The 17,654-nt window shown below is 52.3% G+C and overlaps 1 protein-coding gene across 1 annotated transcript in view; it reads left to right on the forward strand.

The window, feature by feature from the left end:
* LOC136752478 (collagen alpha-1(XI) chain) overlaps positions 1–17,654 on the forward strand; it is a 99,628-nt gene that overhangs the window by 9,218 nt on the left and 72,756 nt on the right. The window contains exons 2-4 of the mRNA XM_066707825.1: positions 10,283–10,450; positions 12,569–12,782; positions 13,608–13,770. Coding sequence (XP_066563922.1) covers positions 10,283–10,450; positions 12,569–12,782; positions 13,608–13,770 — 545 coding nt within the window. The remainder of the gene's footprint in view (positions 1–10,282; positions 10,451–12,568; positions 12,783–13,607; positions 13,771–17,654) is intronic.

The raw sequence follows: 17,654 nt of genomic DNA on the forward strand, positions 1-17,654 counted from the left end.
CTATATGAAATAACGTGTTATTCTGATGCTGTGCTGACTGGTGCAGTTTCAGAGTGCTGGTAACCATATGCTCCTGAAACACACGTGTGAAACGGCACATTTACCCCAGTGCGCTGTGGTTTTCATTGCCTTTCATCATGCCGTCGGACAGCTGGGGGGAGAGATCCCGTTCCCCCAGGTCTGGGCTCGGCTGGACGGGGGCGTCTCCGCCCGGCCCTGGCCCGTCGCTCTCCGGCTGTGTGCGTTGTTTGTCGCGGTGTGTTTGTTGTCCGGGTCGCCGACGCGCTGGAATTCGGCTCATGCTGGGAGCACAAGAGACCCCAGAGGTCAGGAGGTCGGGGGAAGGCGGGGCTAATTTAATTAAGTTTATGCTGTCAAAGGTGGAGGCAATCCACACAACTGCCCCCCCAACACACACACACACTCCTGTTCTGCTTTGAAGTCTTCTACTTATCTTCCATCGTCGCATCGCTTCCTTCTCTTTGTCCTTCACTTTCTCCGTCCCCTTCTTCCGCTCCATCACTTTCTCATCCTTTGACTTCCATTTCTTTTGCTTCTCCTTGTCTGCCTTATTTTCCTCTCTCTCCTACTTCTCCCACCTCCTGCTCTGACTCAATCCAGGCAGAATTTGCTCGTAAATAAAACCCCAGACTTTTCCCGAACCGCAACACCCGCCCGCCCCGCGAACGGCACCCTCAGTCAGCCGAGGACCGGCAGTTTGGGCTCTCCTCAGCTCACCGTGCCAGCCCTGCCATTAATTAACACACCAGGGCGGGGTTGTTAGAGGATTAGGCCTGCTTCCAGGGGGAGCTGTTTCAGAGAGCCAGGCCGCTTGACTTGTGTCTCTGGTGTTTATGGAAAGAGAAGTGTCCCTAATCCTCACGTCACCTGCCACGCTGGCCGGGCCGGGCCCTGTCTCTGCGGTTTCCGGTTTCGGCAGGGAAGGGGCTACAAAGCGGGGTTGGAGAGAAGCGGGGAGGGAAACAACAGGGCCGCCGTGCTGACAGACTCACTATGATATCATAGTCAACACACACTACACCTTCCTTATCTGCACAGCACCGAAAAACGGCCAGTGTCTCTGAAATGAAACCATATCGTTGGCAGTTTCGCTGCTGCTGTCTTGCCAAGTTTGCCAAGTAATTTCCTAGAATTAGTTCCGACGTCTCTCAGTGGTGAGAACAAGCAACTTTTGACAGCCACGATCAGATTTTTTTTTCCCTTTTAATCTTCGATTTAGTCAGAGGCTTTAGGGGTTTCCAATTTTCGTGCAAAAACAACAGCGGCTTGAAAAATCCCCCTGGAAGAAATTAAGTGGTGTATAAACAATAAAGCATTGTTTAACAAGACATAACAATGTGTGTGTGTCTGTGTGTGTGTGTGTGTGTGAGAACCGGTGTTTTGACACTGTAATAATATATGGAGTATACTTAAAACCAAACCGAGAGAATGTTAAACAGGAACCGAAGTGGGTGGATTGAAAGCCAGAAAATTAACGTGTAGACATGGCCGACGCACTGCTTTATTAAACTGTCAGCACTCTTGGCTCCGGCCGATGCCTGTAGATGTTGATAGCTACCAAGCTCATATATCAGTTGATTGAGTGTAGGTGCGTGTTGTGTGTCTTTTAAATCCCTTCTCGAGTTTGTTCCTTCTGTAAATTGGGAGGCGTGGGGCTCGATTCAGGTGGACTTGCATCCCGGACACATACAAAGGACATGCGCACATCCAAAGTGTCAATGATAATAAATAAAGTCATATTTACAATACTAATACTATATTACCCTTGGATTTTAGACCCTTCCTGGCCGATGTGCACTCCTCTCGAGTCGCGTCCACAAGCTGTTCCCGATGCTTTCAATTAAAAGAGTTGAGATTGTCTTTCTGGAAGCAATAAAGCCTGAGTTCACAGAGATCTGGCATCTTAAACGCATATATCCCCCTTCTCAGCGCACAGCCTGCTCCGTTTCCCTTTGTATTCTTTCTCTGATTCTGAAACTCGTGGAGACGGTCATGTGGCTCTGGTGGCGAGAGGCCACCCGGTCCACGTCTGACCACCGGCGCTCGATGGCAAAGGCTAGACTTCAGAGCCGGTCTCCCCGCCGCGCTGCGGATTGGGGGGTGGGGGTGAGATTTCCTCAGGTACACACGGCAGGCTCTTGCCAGGGCGGGACGGGTGCCAGACCTCAGGGCTGGCCGCTTGCCACGGCAGTGCTCTGCGATGACGGATGTGCGGAGAGATGTGTGTGTAGATAAATACACAGATACATACATAATTCATATCCCTGTGCGCGGCGTGCTTTTATGCTTTTGCAGTGACGCTGTGCGCCCGGGGGGATGGAGAGCAGCCTTCAGAATCCGAAGGAGGAGGTTTTTTATTTTGTATATATATATATATATATATATATATATATATACTGCAGACAAGTCGACAAACTCCCTGCATGTTCATTTTTAACACAGTTTGCCTCCTTGAATGACTAATGGAGCGATTGATAAGCCCTGAAAGAGACTTGCTCACATGTCCTGTATACAGCGGGCCGTCCATCTCTACATCTTACCACATTTATACCATCGCCCAAGCCTTGCAGTTGTGTCCTACCGCTGGTTTCATGCATCACCCTGCCTCCCGATTGTCCTCCTGTGTTTTACTGGCGTACCTTTAATTCGGGGGTAATGTATGCTGTATCTATACACACCACAACACACACAACGAAGACCAGACTCTCTCTCTGCCTTCTGGGAGGCTGGCCAGGCCATACCAGATACGGAGGTATTTGTGCCGGCTGCGTTTTGTACTGTCTCCGTGTCCCACTTCCTGGAAGCTGGCAGTTGTGGGTACGGAGGTGACAGCACTGGTTTTGCCGCTGTGTGATCCTGCCACAGCCGATTCTGTCTCCCCTAGGCGCCACGGGAGACAGCGGAGACCCGGTTCTGTCACCGTCGGATCTGCGTGGAGAGCCTGCGAACGCTAAGCTTTCTTGTCGGCACAATCACCTGCGAGTCCCACGCCGTCTCTTTAATTGACGTGTGATGTGTGCGGGGTTGTCAGGTACTGAAACTGCAGACAGTTAGAGGCCGGTGGAGAGGTCGAGACTGCGTGAGCCGAATCCACCTGGCCGTTCTGCACACCTGCTCCCTCCTCATCCTGCAAGACACTCCATGTATCCCTTCCCAATTTTATCGCACTGTTCACTGTGTGGTTATGAGTCCACCTCTCTCCTTCTTTCTTTCTTTTTTCTTTCTCAACCATGATCTCCACCCCTCCCTGGCTCTACTGCAGTCTACCACATCATTACCACAGATTTACCACTGTGTATTTACCACATTAAACCTCTGGCGGGGATGAGGGCGCAGATACGGCCAGTGAGCTGTGTTTTAGCCGTGGATCCCGACCGACACTGATGCCTGCCTTCCCGCCGGCGCAGTCAGTGTAAATTAAGTCCTTGTACGTAATTCCACTGCCTGGCCACCGACAGACGTGTGTAGCACCATGTGAACACGTGGGCAGCCTGGAGAACGTTGCCTTTGTCGTCTACATGCTCTCCTTTGCCCGTCTGTTTCAAATGTGGTGTGGAAAGAATCGTGAGCTTTGACCTGTCATCTGGCACCGCTCACCCCCTGACCTCTAGGGCCGTGGCCGTCCTAGCAGTGTCAGTATCGCTGCCCGTGGGAAGGTATTGATATTACTTCTCTTCTTTTTATTTGTATCGAGTGTCAGATGTTGAGGGTGGCTGTCTCTGGCTCCTGGCTGAACTTGAGTCCCCTTCTGGACTGTGCCGGTCCCTCAATGCCTGCATCACCCTGCTCCTAATGAATCAATGAACTGAGACGAGCACAGAGGAGGGAAACACCTCGTGCGAACCCACCCTGGCCTGCACTCCCGAGCGCCGCCCTCCAGCCCGCCTCCGCATCTGTGGCAGCTGATCCGAGAGCGCGCCTGCCCTCCCTCCTGGGTGTCCTTCGCTATACTGCGCTCTCCTGCAAGTGTGCGGTGTGTGCGGACCGCCCAGTCTTAATGAGCGCGTACTGCGTGGGTCTCGCTGGGTGATGGCCCGCTTCGTGTCGGGCTCTTGTAAAAATGTAATTATGAAGCGCAGAGCTCTCAACAGAGGGGTTTCGCTGGAGAGAGTGCAAGTCGTGGGGCGTGCGTGGAAGGTGACTTCTGTGTCTAAAAGCAGCTCCTTCTGTGTTTTACACTGACAGACTATCTATTTCAGTGTTTGGGTAGCATCTTGTTATTTCTCTCTTATGAGGGTTTGACAAAAATAAATACATCAAATGGACACAGAGTTTCAAGTGTGATTGGTTTTTTGCTCCCAATGTGCAGCGGTTACTGTAGTCTGACATAGTGGCTGGATATTGACACAGCTTTGATCAATGAACGACCAATCAGTGGGCAGCATTACACACCCCTCGTTAAGACACTGCGTACATCTAAAACGCTCTGAATAAATCGGCAACAACAACTGAAAACAATAGGTCAACCGATCTTCCAACAATGACAGAAACAAAGAGTAGCTCCCAATGTGATGAATCCCTTGGGTCCTGGGGTCTCTCATGGCCAGCTCTTGCCCCACTGTGGCCTAGGAGTCCTTTCAGTCCTGCTTTTCAGTCCCTCAACAGGATGATCTCATGGCTTGGGCTCCTCTTTTTCCACGTCTTGATAAAGCAGGTGCCTCTATACACCCAGATCCCCGTCTACGCTGCCTGTTGTCACTCTCACGTCCAGGCGGCCAGGTGGCTTCTGGGTAGTGGGTTGAGGATTTTTTTCTTTTCTGATGTGTGCCTCTGAGCCTCGTGGCAGCTGCAGCACCTTTCGCAGCTCGTGGCAGCGCTGTCGCTGGGAACGAGAGCTGTCTCCCCGTCAGCTGGTGAGTGTGAGTGAAATAACTGGGGCAGCGAAGCAGAATCCTGCGCGCAGTCAGAGCGTGTAGCTGACGGATTGGCTCTGTTTCCTGAGTGGAAAACTCCCCACGTGGAACAGAAACACGCCATCGCAAGGCACGGGCCGTATGATACACACGTGTGCCCCTGGATGTGGCACGGCCTCGGCACTTGCATGGTGAGAGTTGCGTGCGGGGTCAGAATCGATCGGACACGGGGGCGGTGTCTTGTGTTCTCATCTCGGTCTCTCCGGCAGAGGCGGTGTAAAGCGTGGGCTCGAGTACGACAGAGGGCGCCACTCGACTGGACGCTGTGATCTTTCCTCCTTCAATATGAAACGCAGATGTGAAAGGGATTTGCATCGACCGAGGCCCGACATCAAAAGCCAAACAAAGCCACATTGGAAACCTCACTCTTTAAAACGGGATTAATTGAGTTTCACTTGAGCTGCTTCTTAAAAGAAACCCCCGGAACGCACACTCATCACTCGCCGTTTTAATTTACGACTGCGTCCCTGTGCCTTGACTCTGCTCTCTCTGACGGCCCGCGCCGATCTGTATGTGCGCAACATTGGGGAGATCAAAGGGCCGATGCGGGGCCACGCTAGAGCCGGGGAGGAAATGAAGTGCAGCCGACCGCCGTTTCCTCGGCCCGGGCTCCAGTGGGGAAGGCCTGCCCGCGCCGCTGCTCTCTGCTCTGCTGATCTGCTGTGCGGCGCACACAGCATATGGCCCGGGCTGCTCCGTGTTCGGTGCGGAGAGCAGCACTTAGAATTTAAATTGCATTCCTCGGATCCGCTGAGATCTCATAAAGACACGCCGACGCAGAATCTCAATGAGAGGAACAGAGGTTCCCACCGGAGAGCCGCGCCGGCCTGCTGCCCTGCCCTCCTCTCTCCGGCGAGAGCTCACCTGAGCCCTGGAGCTTTCACATGAAGTGGGAAATATATAAGCGCACAAAACGTTTGTTTGCTTTGCTGTTGCACTTGGTTATGCTTTGGATGACCTTCACAAGGTTGATTTCCTGGGATAGGAAACTTGTCTGAGAAATTGCATTCAGTAGTTTATGGATGCAGGTAACTGGCATGTTTTGAATGGTGTCAGTGGCCCAGAGATGATGTCACACGCACGCACTATACATATACAGTATGTTATATGTGTGTGTGTGTGTGTGTGTGTGTGTGTGTGCGCCGCTACCCTCACCAGGACAAGCAGATAGAGAGAACTAAACTAAATTATATATATATATGTGTGTGTGTGAGATCTCAGTGAGAACCATTTCTTGCCTGTACGTCTGTCTCTCTGCTCAGTTGCTGTCCTCAGTGCAGATGCATTTCCATTCCTCTGCTACAGTGTGTTTATATACAATGCCCACTCTCTTCTCTCCCGGAGAGTGACTGGAACGCACTCACGCACACACACGCACACACACACACACACACACACGCACACGCACACGCACACACGCACATGCACACGCACACACACACACACATGCACGCATGCACACACACACGCACACGCACACTCACACACACACACACACGCACACGCATACACACACACACACATGCACGCATGCACACACACACGCACGCACGCACGCACGCACACACACACACGCACACGCACACGCACACGCACACACACACACGCACGCACACACACACGCACGCACACACGCACACAGGACACTCCGGTTTTTGGCAGAGAGATGTTTTAAGGTACGGGAGAAGTTAATGGTACCTGCTTGGCTGAGGGAATTGCGGTGCAGATAGAGATCAGCCAATTCCAGCGCTGGGCTGAGCCGCGGCGATGGCAGAGACACGGCCCTCAGTGGAAACAGCTGCTGATCTCAGTGATGGAGCTTCCTATTATAGAGGAAACCATGTAAACACACACACACACAGTGACTCTCTCTCTGCACGATACCTGGATCGGTAACAGATCCCTCTGCTCCTAAAATATTCACTTTGTATCTGATATATATCTCTGTATCTCATTAGAATCATATTGTTTGTCATGATCTGTTTATTCGTCTTTAATGCAGACAGAAAATGGTGAAAGTGCTTTGAGAAGGGGGGGCTGTGCCAATTGTTTACAAGCATGGCCAGGGCTCTTTGGCGTTTTCGTGTCCTGTATTTTTGTGTAAGGTGAGGTCATCGTTCTTCATCCGCCAGCTCCCTGTTGTGGGTGTATGTCTTTGGTTTTCTCTTCTTTTCTCTTGTGGTAAAGTTCTGTTACAACAAGGAAGGAGGGAATGTGGCCACATGGTGATCTAGAACGTGACTCTAGAACGGAGGGGGCCCTTTCTCTTCCTGCCCAGTTGTGTCTCCATGCCGGCCACAATACAGTCGGCTCAGACAGACGCAGAGAGTGCCCGGGGCAATAAAAACACCGGGTCTCTCCTCATTCAGGACAGGAAGTTCAACTTGGGCATGCGGGTCACTTCCTGTTCCCTCTCTCTCTCTCTCTCTCTCGCGTCGCTTCTCTAGTTTTGCAAGTCAAAGGAAGCCGTACTGCAAGGCTGGCGAGGGACCACAGAAATAAATAAATACATTATTATTGTTATTCATGTTGCTGCGATGTCTTAATTGAGATCCCAGGATGCAATTAACAATGCACCTTTATCCAGCAGTCTGTGAGGCTCTGGGCTCGGGGATATTGTTGAGAGAATAAAGGTGAAAATGAAGGCTGTTGGAACTCAGATGGGGATTCCTCTTTCATTCTCTATTTTTATTTTACACTTGCCCCCCCCCGGTGAGCGGTAGTATAATTTACAAACAGCAGCCTTTGAAAGCACCATTGATGGTTTCTTTTGAACTCGTCACAGCGCTGCGGCGCTGCAGTCGGAGGTGTGAGGCTGATTAAACATGTCGGGGCCTCACCCCACTCTTCTTCCCCTTCTTCCTCTTCCTCACCTCCTCGTCTTTCTGTGTTTTCATAATTGCTGTTGTGGACTCCGCTGTGCCCTGATCTGCTCATCCCGGGGGATTAGGGATCGTTGCCCCGGCTTTGAATGTCTTTTCACACCTTTAATTTGTTCTGAGCCTTATCATTTGGGCTTTGTATTATTTTTATCTTCTCCTCAACCCCCGCCTCTATTCTCTCCCTTTGTCCGCAGAGAAACACACGCAGCCGATGTATTTAGTTGGTTGGTTGATTGTTTCATGTCGTCTTTTAAAATCCAGAGTGGTGGTTATTAGGCCCTGAGGTAAATGGTTTGTGACCCGTCTAGAACCAAGCTCTTGTGCTGTGGCAAATGGGCTGTGCCATATTTTCTAGGGAAATCAATTCTTTCCCTGTGCGATTGTAAATAATTCTAAAAACTGGCACTCGATTACTGTTTATACTCCCCCTCTGTTTCTTTTTCTGCCGTATAATAGACTTGTCAGCTCATGTTCGGCTTAAAAATGAGATTTCTGAGCGCTGACAAATGTGCACGACAATAAAAGCAGGAAGGTCAGGAAACAAGCAGTCTCTCTGTGCCTGTTATCTCATCGCTGGCCTCAGATCCTATTCTGCGTCTTGCCTGTTTGTTTTGCTGCTGTTCCTTGTTACATTCACCTCTCCTGCTCCGGCAGCGCTCGCTCTTCAGAAGGGAACCCAAACCCGATTAGCGCGCGTCTCTGGAACCCGTGATGGCTCTGGGTTTAAACGGCAAACACCTCTTAGATCGTTTGGCGGACAGGAAGTCCGGCAGCGGAGGCTTGTTGACAAAGCGTTTGAGCTCCAGTCTGCGCAACTGTTTTATTCTGGCCCCCCGACCTCCTCTCCTCACATCCAGACACCCAGGAGTGCTTTCCACAGAAGTCACTGGAACGGGTTCGTTTCCTCGTACATTCCTTAGTGGGGGAAGCATTTACAAAAGTGAGAGAATGCAATAGCTTTTTACAACAAGTCCCAATCTGTCAGTATCTCTACAGATAAACTCCCTGTCAACAGTCAGAATCCTGTCTGTGCGGATCAGGTGTCCGACCGGCCTGGTTTACGCATCACCAGGAGCGAGGCCGGGGTTTGGCGCGGCATCTGAGTTAAAGGGTGCGTTTCCTGCAGACAGTGAGTGGGCACTGCGAGGCTGCGAGAGCAGATCTTGCAGGGCCTGTGAAGTTGAGCACAGAGAGCGAGAGAGAGAGAGAGAGTGAGAGCGGGTGGGTACAGGCGACGCAGAAACCCAATCCCTCACATCATCAAAGACAGGTGTCCTTGAGCAGGAGTCTCGCAGGCCCTGGCATCGCTGCCCCAGGGGCCGGGCCTGTACAGCTGGGTTGGACGGCCCAGGCCCTGTCAGGAGTTTTTATCCCATAATAACAGACACGTGATCTGGGCACCCGGGGACCCGCGCAGCGTGTGTCTGCGGACGTCGAGCTCGGTGCAGACGGCCATGCAGGCAGGCAAACGCAATCACAGGGGAGGGGGATGCAGTCTAAGTCGGTCCGGCTTCTTTTGCTGAGACGAATTGTTCCAGAGATAATGTTGACAATGTGGGGGGAGAGAAAGTTTTTAGAGATGAAGGCATATAAACACTGCCCACCTCCCTGCCTCTTACAACCCAAACGAGGCTCTTTTGCTCTGCTGAGGCGAGAATGGCGAGGCTTTTTTCTGTGTTTGTTTGTTTGTCTGTTGGTTAAAATAAAGAGGTGGTACGACGGATTGGCACGAACCCGACACATTGTCTTGATTGCGGTTTTAAAGCAACGAGTGTAAGCCATGAAAAACAATCTAATGATGATTATTGCAGCTGCCAAGGGGCGCCGGCTGTCAAAGTCGAAGGGCTTGTTCTGCTTTGGAGAAGGCAAGGACAACAAGCAAACTGTGCCTGCCCTGTGCGTCACATGACCTCGCATTTTACGTTTCTCACGTCTGTTTACTTATTGAGGTCCTTGTTTGAGTGGTTATTCTTACCAATACGGTGTCTTACAGTGAGAACTTAAGAACATGAGAACATGAGAAAGTTTCAATCGAGAGGAGGCCATTGGCCCCATCGTGCTTGTTTGGTGTCCATTAATAATAAGTGATCAAGGATCCTATCCAGTCTGTTTTTGAATGATCCCAAATTGTCTCTTCAGCCACATCGCTGGGGAGTTTGTTCAGATTGTGACGCCTCTCTGTGTGAAGAAGTGTCTCCTGTTTTCTGTCTCGAATGCCTTGAAGCCCAATTTCCATTTGTGTCCCCGGGTGCGTGTGTCCCTGCTGATCTGGAAAAGCTCCTCTGGTTTGATGTGGTCGATGCCCTTCATGATTTTGTAGTTGTAGTTGTGCTGAGGGATGGACCTTGGAGAGATCTCAAGCTGTACTCCTGTAATCGGAGCGTCAGGATCTGTTGAACAGTGTGTCAATAGCAGTGTGAACTCCGGTGACTAAAATCTACCTTTTGTATGTCTCCCCCACCATAGCCGCTCCCATCGATATTCTGAGGATACTGGACCTGTCGGAGGACATGGAGGGCGTGTCCAACGCTGCGGGGCTGTGCACCAGCCGCAAAGACATGGAGGAGACGGACATGGCCTTCAGGATAGAGAAAAAGATCCAGCTGAGCGCGCCCACCAAGCAGCTCTTCCCAGGTAAGGGGCGGACGGTGCGCGACCTTTCACCTCTCTGCCAGGGAGTGTGACCCACAGATGACGTCCCTCCGCGGCCCCCCCGCCTCCTCTCCGTCCTCTCCGCTCTCTCCACCCCAGGACTCTCAGGGTCTCATTACTGGGATGATGACAGATGGATGAGAGTTCTTTCTTTTTTCTTTTTAAAGAATGACATTAAAATATGAGAGAAGAGGGAGGCTTGTCAGGACTGCGCACCCCCCCCACACCTGTGTGGGTCAGAGATTAAACAGCCCCGCAGGCACGCAGGAATGCTGTAGAGAAACACGCACAACAAGATACTGAAGAGTTGCGCTTGCACTGCGTCGGACCCCCGGGACCGCCTCACTCCAGCTGCCGCTTCTCTCCGATCTCTTTAAACGACGACGGGGGGCCGTCCTCTCCTGGCCCCTGGCGGACCCCCCGGCCCGTGTTGCTCCTGGCTCAATCCACAGCCGAGCACCGGTGGCCCCCTGTGCAGTCGTGGCAGCTTTGTGACTCCCCTGTGTTCCCGTGCCAGGGCAGGGGGGTAAATTGCTTCCATCAGGTAGTTAGCAAGTCCGATGAGATCTCCCCCCCAAGTGCCTGGCGGCCGGTCTCGCCCCTCTCTCGCGTTTGTTTTCTCTCTCTCTCATTCACTGATTCTCTTCCTTTTGTGTCTTTCTCCTGGTCTGTCTGTTGCCTCCGCAATAGTCATGTTTCCATCCAAAAGTCCTGTCAAATGAAAAACACTGTATGACAGTCTCGATAGAAACGTGCATTTCGTAAACATCGACCGCAAGTTTTTACGTTCGACAGAGGCTGGTTTTTCATACGTCGATATTGTCGGTTATGTGAAAAATGTAGATGGAAACACAGCTACTGTTCTTCATTTACTTTCTTTCATCCTTTCTTTCTTTTGCTGTCTCCCTGGTTGTCCCTCTCACTCTGTCCGGACAGTGTCCTCTCTCTCTGTCTCTCGGTCTACAGGGAGTCAGCCCTGCCTCGTGGAAAGTCAGTGCATCAACACCCCCACCCCACCTCTGATCTATTCTCTCCCTTTTCCTCTTCAAACCGGCTCCCTCCGAGTCACGTTCTCCTCCAAACCCACACATGAGTGGGGAGCCGCCGACAGGCCTCTGTTTTCTAATTATTTCATCTCCGGCTGCAAACTTGCTCAAAAGTTTCGCTTTGATTCTCAGATGAAACGGGTCTAATAAAAACGCTCGCCCGAACCCCCATTATCATTCCTGCGCTCCGGTTTAATCAGACGCACGCAGCACGTCTCGGGGGGGGGGGGGGGGTGGGGATTACACGCCTAGGAAAATGTTTTGTCTGTGTAATTAAAATAAACAAATCAATGAATTACACACGGCTCGTTGATCGCCGGTTGTGGGTTCCACACGGGGGATTCTCAAAGAGTCGTTTCTCTAATTGAAAAATACAGATCCGTGCTGTGAACCAAACAAGTCGCAAACAAAATAAACCAAAACAAAGAAAAACTGCTTCCTGTTCTTTCAAATTCATCCAGAAATCTGCGGCAGGCAACTTCAGTGAGACATCTGTCATTACGGAGCGGGGAGAAGGTGTAGCAGAGCTGTAATTATCAACGGGGGCCTGTTTCTTCTTTCTCTTGTGACCCAGATGAAAGCAAAGCAGTGTTACGGGGTGCGTTTCTGTCGAGAGGCGTCCTCTGGGCTCCTAATTGAAATTACACGGTAGTGCTGAGACGGTTGAAAGCGGTGGTGTGAACCTGTCATTAGTGCTCCTCCGGATAAACCCCCGTCTCTCCCCATGGCACCTGCGCTGCACCGGTGTTTCTCCTCGACACGGAGGTGCATCTTGTCCTACAGTACCATGCAGAATGAGAGGATATGATGCTGTTCTATACCATACAACGTACAGCACAGCAAACCACAACACACTACAGCACAGCACAAAACACTAAAGCACACAAAACACTATGACACACCACAACACATCACAACGCACCACCACACTACAGCACAGCACAGCACAACACACTATGACACACTACAGCACAACACAGCACAACACACTCCAGCACAGCACAGCAGTGCAGTTCTGATTGCAGCCTGGTTGCTATATCCACTCTCCTCCCAGACTCTCCGTTCCCAGAGGACTTCTCTCTGATGGCCACAGTCCGCGCCAAGAAGGGCTCCCAGTTCTTCCTGCTGGCCTTGTACGACGACCAGGGCGTGCAGCAGCTGGGCCTGGAGGTGGGCCGCTCGCCCGTCTTCCTGTACGAGGACCAGTCCGGCCAGCCCACCCCGGAGGAGTACCCCATCTTCAAGAAGATCAATCTGTCGGACGGAAAGTGGGTACCACTTCACAGGCGACGTTGCCATGGTTAGGTGTGCTTGACTGCACTGGACGCTGGGAAAACCGGGATACATGTTTGTAAGGCATGTTTACTACAGTAGACGGTGGGCTATTCGCGGTCCAGTGCAGTAAAGCATGTTAGAGCCATAGGAAACCACGGTGCTGCTGTAGTAAAATCATCTTAAACATGCCAAGAATTCCAGAGTAAATTAAGCAGGGTGAACTTGCATAAGGGTGGCCCTGGCGTTCTCCTGTATCGTTCTGGCTGAGCTCTAAATTACTTAATAGAAAACGAATTGCTTAATTGGGCTGTTTGTAGTTATTGTCAGCTGTCCATTGATTGCAGAGAGTTCAGGTAAGGATTCATTGAGGAAGTGCTGTCTTTAACCTGTAGGAGTCTGACCATGGACTTTAACACTGTCTGTCTGTCTCTCTGTGTGTGTGTGTCTCTGTGTCTCTGTGTCTCTGTCTCTGTGTCTCTGTGTGCGTGTGTGTGTGTGTCTGTGTGTCTGTGTGTGTGTGTGTGTGTCTCTGTGTGTGTCTGTGTGTGTCTCTGTGTGTGTCTGTGTGTGTGTGTCTGTGTGTGTGTGTGTGTCTGTGTGTGTGTGTGTGTGTGTGTGTGTGTGTCTGTGTGTGTGCGTCTGTGTTTGTCTGTGTGTGTGTCTGTGTGTGTGTGTCTATGTGTGTGTGTCTGTGTGTGTGCGTCTGTGTTTGTCTGTGTGTGTGTGTGTGTGTGTGTGTGTGTGTGTGTGTGTGTGTGTGTGTGTGTGTGTGTGTCTCTGTGTGTGTGTGTGTGTGTGTGTGTGTGCTTGTTCTCCAGGTGGCATCGGATCGCTTACAGCGTAGAAGGCAAGTCCGTCACCCTGTATCTGGACTGTGAGGAGCTGCAGAGCCAGGAGCTGCGCAGGGGAGACAATCCGGTGGTCAGCACTGAGGGCGTCACCGTGTTCGGGACCCGGCTGCTGGACGAGGAGGTGTTTGAGGTAGGACGGCAGTCCGCCCGCTCCCTGGGGACCGGGTATTAATGCACTTGTCCCCGCAAAGTGTGCCGTAAGCCCTTCCCCTCTCACGGAGAGGCTGCGGCACTGGACATACAGAGGTGGAGGGCCTGTGATGTCATCAACGGACACACCGAGTCCCCCGAACCAGAACGCATTCCCCAGAAGCATGTTGACGGCGTCCTCTCAGCCACGGTGCCCCGGCCGGTACAGAGTCGGCCCACCAGAGACAACGCGTCTCCCCCCGGGTCTCCCCTGCACCGGAGTCCTCTCCAGCCGCACAGTGGTGGTCGTGCAGTGGACTCAGATCTGTAGAGGGGTCTGCGGTGGGGCCGGGGGTGGGGGTGGTGTGTCTGTCACGCTCCGGGGAGTCGCTCGGCAGGCCGCTGTGATGGGAGAGGTGGGGCAGGTATGAGCTTGAAAGAGGCCTCGTCTGTAATTTCCACAGCTGTAAAAGTACACCTTGGAATTGCAGTGAACACTGGGGGGGGCTGTCTGTTATATCAAACAAAAGACAATTTGTCAGAAAGGAATGTGGACTGAGCCTGAGCAAAACACGGCTCCATCATCAGCAGGGCTTCAGAGTGAGTGTGTGTGTGTGTGTGTGTGTGTGTGTGCGTGTGTGTGTGTGCGTGTGTGTGTGTGTGTGCGTGCGTGTGTGTGTGTGTGTGCAGGTGTGTGTGTGTATGTGCTGGTGTGTGTGTGTGTGTGTGTGTGTGTGTATGTGCGTGCGTGTGTGTGTGTGTGTGCGTGCGTGTGTGTGTGTGTGTGCAGGTGTGTGTGTGTGTGTGTGCAGGTGTGTGTGTGTATGTGTGTGTGTGTGCATGTGTGTGTGTATGTGCTGGTGTGTGTGTGTGAGTGTGTGTGTGCAGGTGTGTGCGCGTGTGTGCAGGTGTGTGTGTGTGTGTGTGTGTGTGTGTGTGTGTGTGTGTGTGCGTGTGTGTGTGTGTGTGCAGAGGCCCTTATCTCCAGATCTCGAGGGCCACAGACCTCCAGGGTGTCCCAGACCCCATTGCCTGCTTCAGACCGATCCCATTTGAGTACGGGAATAATTAGTTTAATGATCTACTGTGCTGAGGTGCAATGAAAACCAGAAGGCCCTGTGGCCCCCCAGGCTGCTATGAAGGCCCCAGCACCTCTCGGGCTGCTGTGTAGGGACCCGTGTCCAGCTTGGGCTGCTGTGAAAGGTCCAGTGACCCCTCGGGCTGCTGTAAAGGCCCCGTGGCCCACTCGGGCTGCTGTAAAGGCCCCGCGGTCCCCTTGGGTTGCTGTGAAGGCCCCAGCCCCTCTCGGGCTACTGTGTATGGACCCATGGCCCCCTCGGGCTGCTGTGAAGACCCCGTGGCCCCCTTTGGCTGCTGTGAAAGGTCCCGTCACCCCTCAGGCTGCTGTGAAGACCCCGTGGCCCCCTCAGATGCATGCTGTTTGTCTTTGCAGAAAAAGAATCCCCAAAAATCATCACCTGAGAGTAATTGTGTGCCGAGTCTCTTCCGTCTCCATTCTCATCCCTGCCTCTGGGAGCGCAGTCTCCGGGCCCCTGTCTCCGTCAGCACTGCGGACTCCCAGGAGGGCAGGGCTCGGCTCCTGGAGAGAGAGTCTGAGGTTGGGGATAGGGTGCTGATAGCCTTCTCTAGTGAGTGATTGCTTTTTGCCTTCTTTTTGTGCCCCCCCCACTCTGAATGGGATTCCGAAGAGATCTGCATTCTTCTCACGTTCATAATTAATTCCAGGGAGGGAGAAATATGCCATTAAACTCAAATCAGTGTTTAATGAGAGGACGGGAGGTGCAATTAATTGCCTAATAGTACTTGCTTTGAATCCATCATATTATTTTCCCCCTTTTCCTGGCGTGAACTTCCTTAGTCTTTAATTCATCTGGAATGCAGCACGAAAATGACCTGTGCAAACCAGCGAAGGAGCAAATAGAAGGAAATAATAGAAGAAGGAGAAGAAAACTAGAGGAGGAATGGAGTGAGACAGGACTCCTCTGTGGGTTTCCTCTGCCGTGGAACGTTTCCTGACATCTGCTCTTATTTCATATGGTTGTTACTTCAGGAATTTCACTCCCCCTTCGAGTTTATTGGCTTGATGGACGGCCAGGGCTGGGGGTGGGGGGGGGCGGTTGTCTTTGCACGTCCAGGTGACGAGAGCTCCCACTTTGGCAGAAAGATGAAACAGAAAGGATAAAAATAATCCAATCAGGGCTGCATAATTACCCAGGCTGCTCCCTGCTTGCCTTTACTTGCACCTGGAAGTTATAGCTCAGAGTCAAAGAGGGGAGAGTAGGAGGAAAGGAAAGACAGAGACAAAATATCCAGCGTCTTTATTCGTTCGTTTGTTTGTCTATTTGTTAATAGACTCCTCTTGAACTCGCAGCTAACCCAGACACACAGGAACTGGGCCGATTACTTTCCCCCTTCCCCGTTTACAGTAACAATAACCCCTCTGACCTGGCAGCATTACAATGTAATAATAATCATGGCAGTTTGTTGGGGGGGGGTGGATATAAAAGGAACAGTCCGTCCAGATCCCAGACCCACAGCGCCGGCCTTGCTGCACTGGCGGGGTGGGAGGCGTGGGATTTCCCTGCTCTGCCAGGGCCCTGCTGGGCTTTGTGGTCAGACTTTTCCGGCGAGAGTTTCACTCCACACCCCCCGGGAGGAACCCAGCGAGGACGGGGGGGCTGAGCGTGGAGTCCAGCTGAAGAGTTCTGTCCTGCCCTTGTCCGGTTCCGCCCGGCTGTACCTCCTCTGAGCGCTGAGGGTCTTCCCTGGCCTCCTTTCTCTGTTTCCTGGACACTAAACTGTGCCCCTTCAGACGTGGGTCCGGGCGGCTCCATAGTTCCCTGCCATCCGGTCTTACTTCTCGCCCTCGTGTCAAGCTGCTTCGGTACACTGTTCGCAGGACACCACAACACATGCTGGCAGTGCCAGTGCTTTGAGTAATAACCTTCAACCGTCAACACCGTGTGAAACCCCCAATCTGTCTTCCACTGTCCACTGGATCTTCCCCTTATTGTATCATGTCTTACCACAGATTTTTCCCCGCGGTACATTTATGCCGCCATTTTCCAAGGCCTAAACTGAACACGCACCACACCCCCGCTGACTGACACGGCGACACCTACGGTGCTGGAAGGCGGCAGAGGGAGAGCGATTCCAAAATCTGTCATCGAGCGGCGGGGCGGATGTTTCCGATTGGCACGTGGGAGGAAGTCTCGGTGTAATCCCCTGTGGGGCGACTTTACAGATAATGACATGATTGCGAACCTTCCGAACACTTGTTAAAAACGTACCCACCAGCTGCTGTGCGCAGAGTGTAGCAGAGACCGTACGGCGCAGAATCGGATAAATTGGGTGCTATGGCTTCTACCGAGCAGCTTAGAAAAATGACGTTGGGAGCGCGAGAGCTGGTGTCTGGGGGAGGGGCGCCTGCTCGTATCAGATGGAAATATCTCACCCAGCATTCCTGCACCCGACAGGTGAGGGAAGGAGCAGCCGTGAATTGTCTCTTGCTTGCTGGCAGATTTACGGGCAGGTGAGGCTCGCAGTGCAGCGCCAGTCACGGACCATGCGCTCCTGTAATTGCAATCTGGTTGTTTGGGTTGTTTTTTTCCCGATAAGGAGCGGGGGGGGGTTAGGTGCTTGGCAGACAGGGGAAGTCAGGGGCAAGTGCCAGCTTTGTTCCTCCTGCAGACGCACACACGCGGACCCTGGCCCTGGCGGTGCGGGCGTCTGAAAACGCGCCAGGTTCCGGTGTGCCCAACGCCAGGCAGGGCTGTGATATCAAAGGCCTTTAAAGGCAGCCTCTGATTATGCTGCAGATGGGGTGAGAACAGGTCTGGTTTGTGTTTGAAACCTCAGCGGCTC

This window comes from Amia ocellicauda, chromosome 7 (genome assembly GCF_036373705.1).
Source record: "Amia ocellicauda isolate fAmiCal2 chromosome 7, fAmiCal2.hap1, whole genome shotgun sequence".
Lineage (NCBI taxonomy): Eukaryota > Metazoa > Chordata > Actinopteri > Amiiformes > Amiidae > Amia > Amia ocellicauda.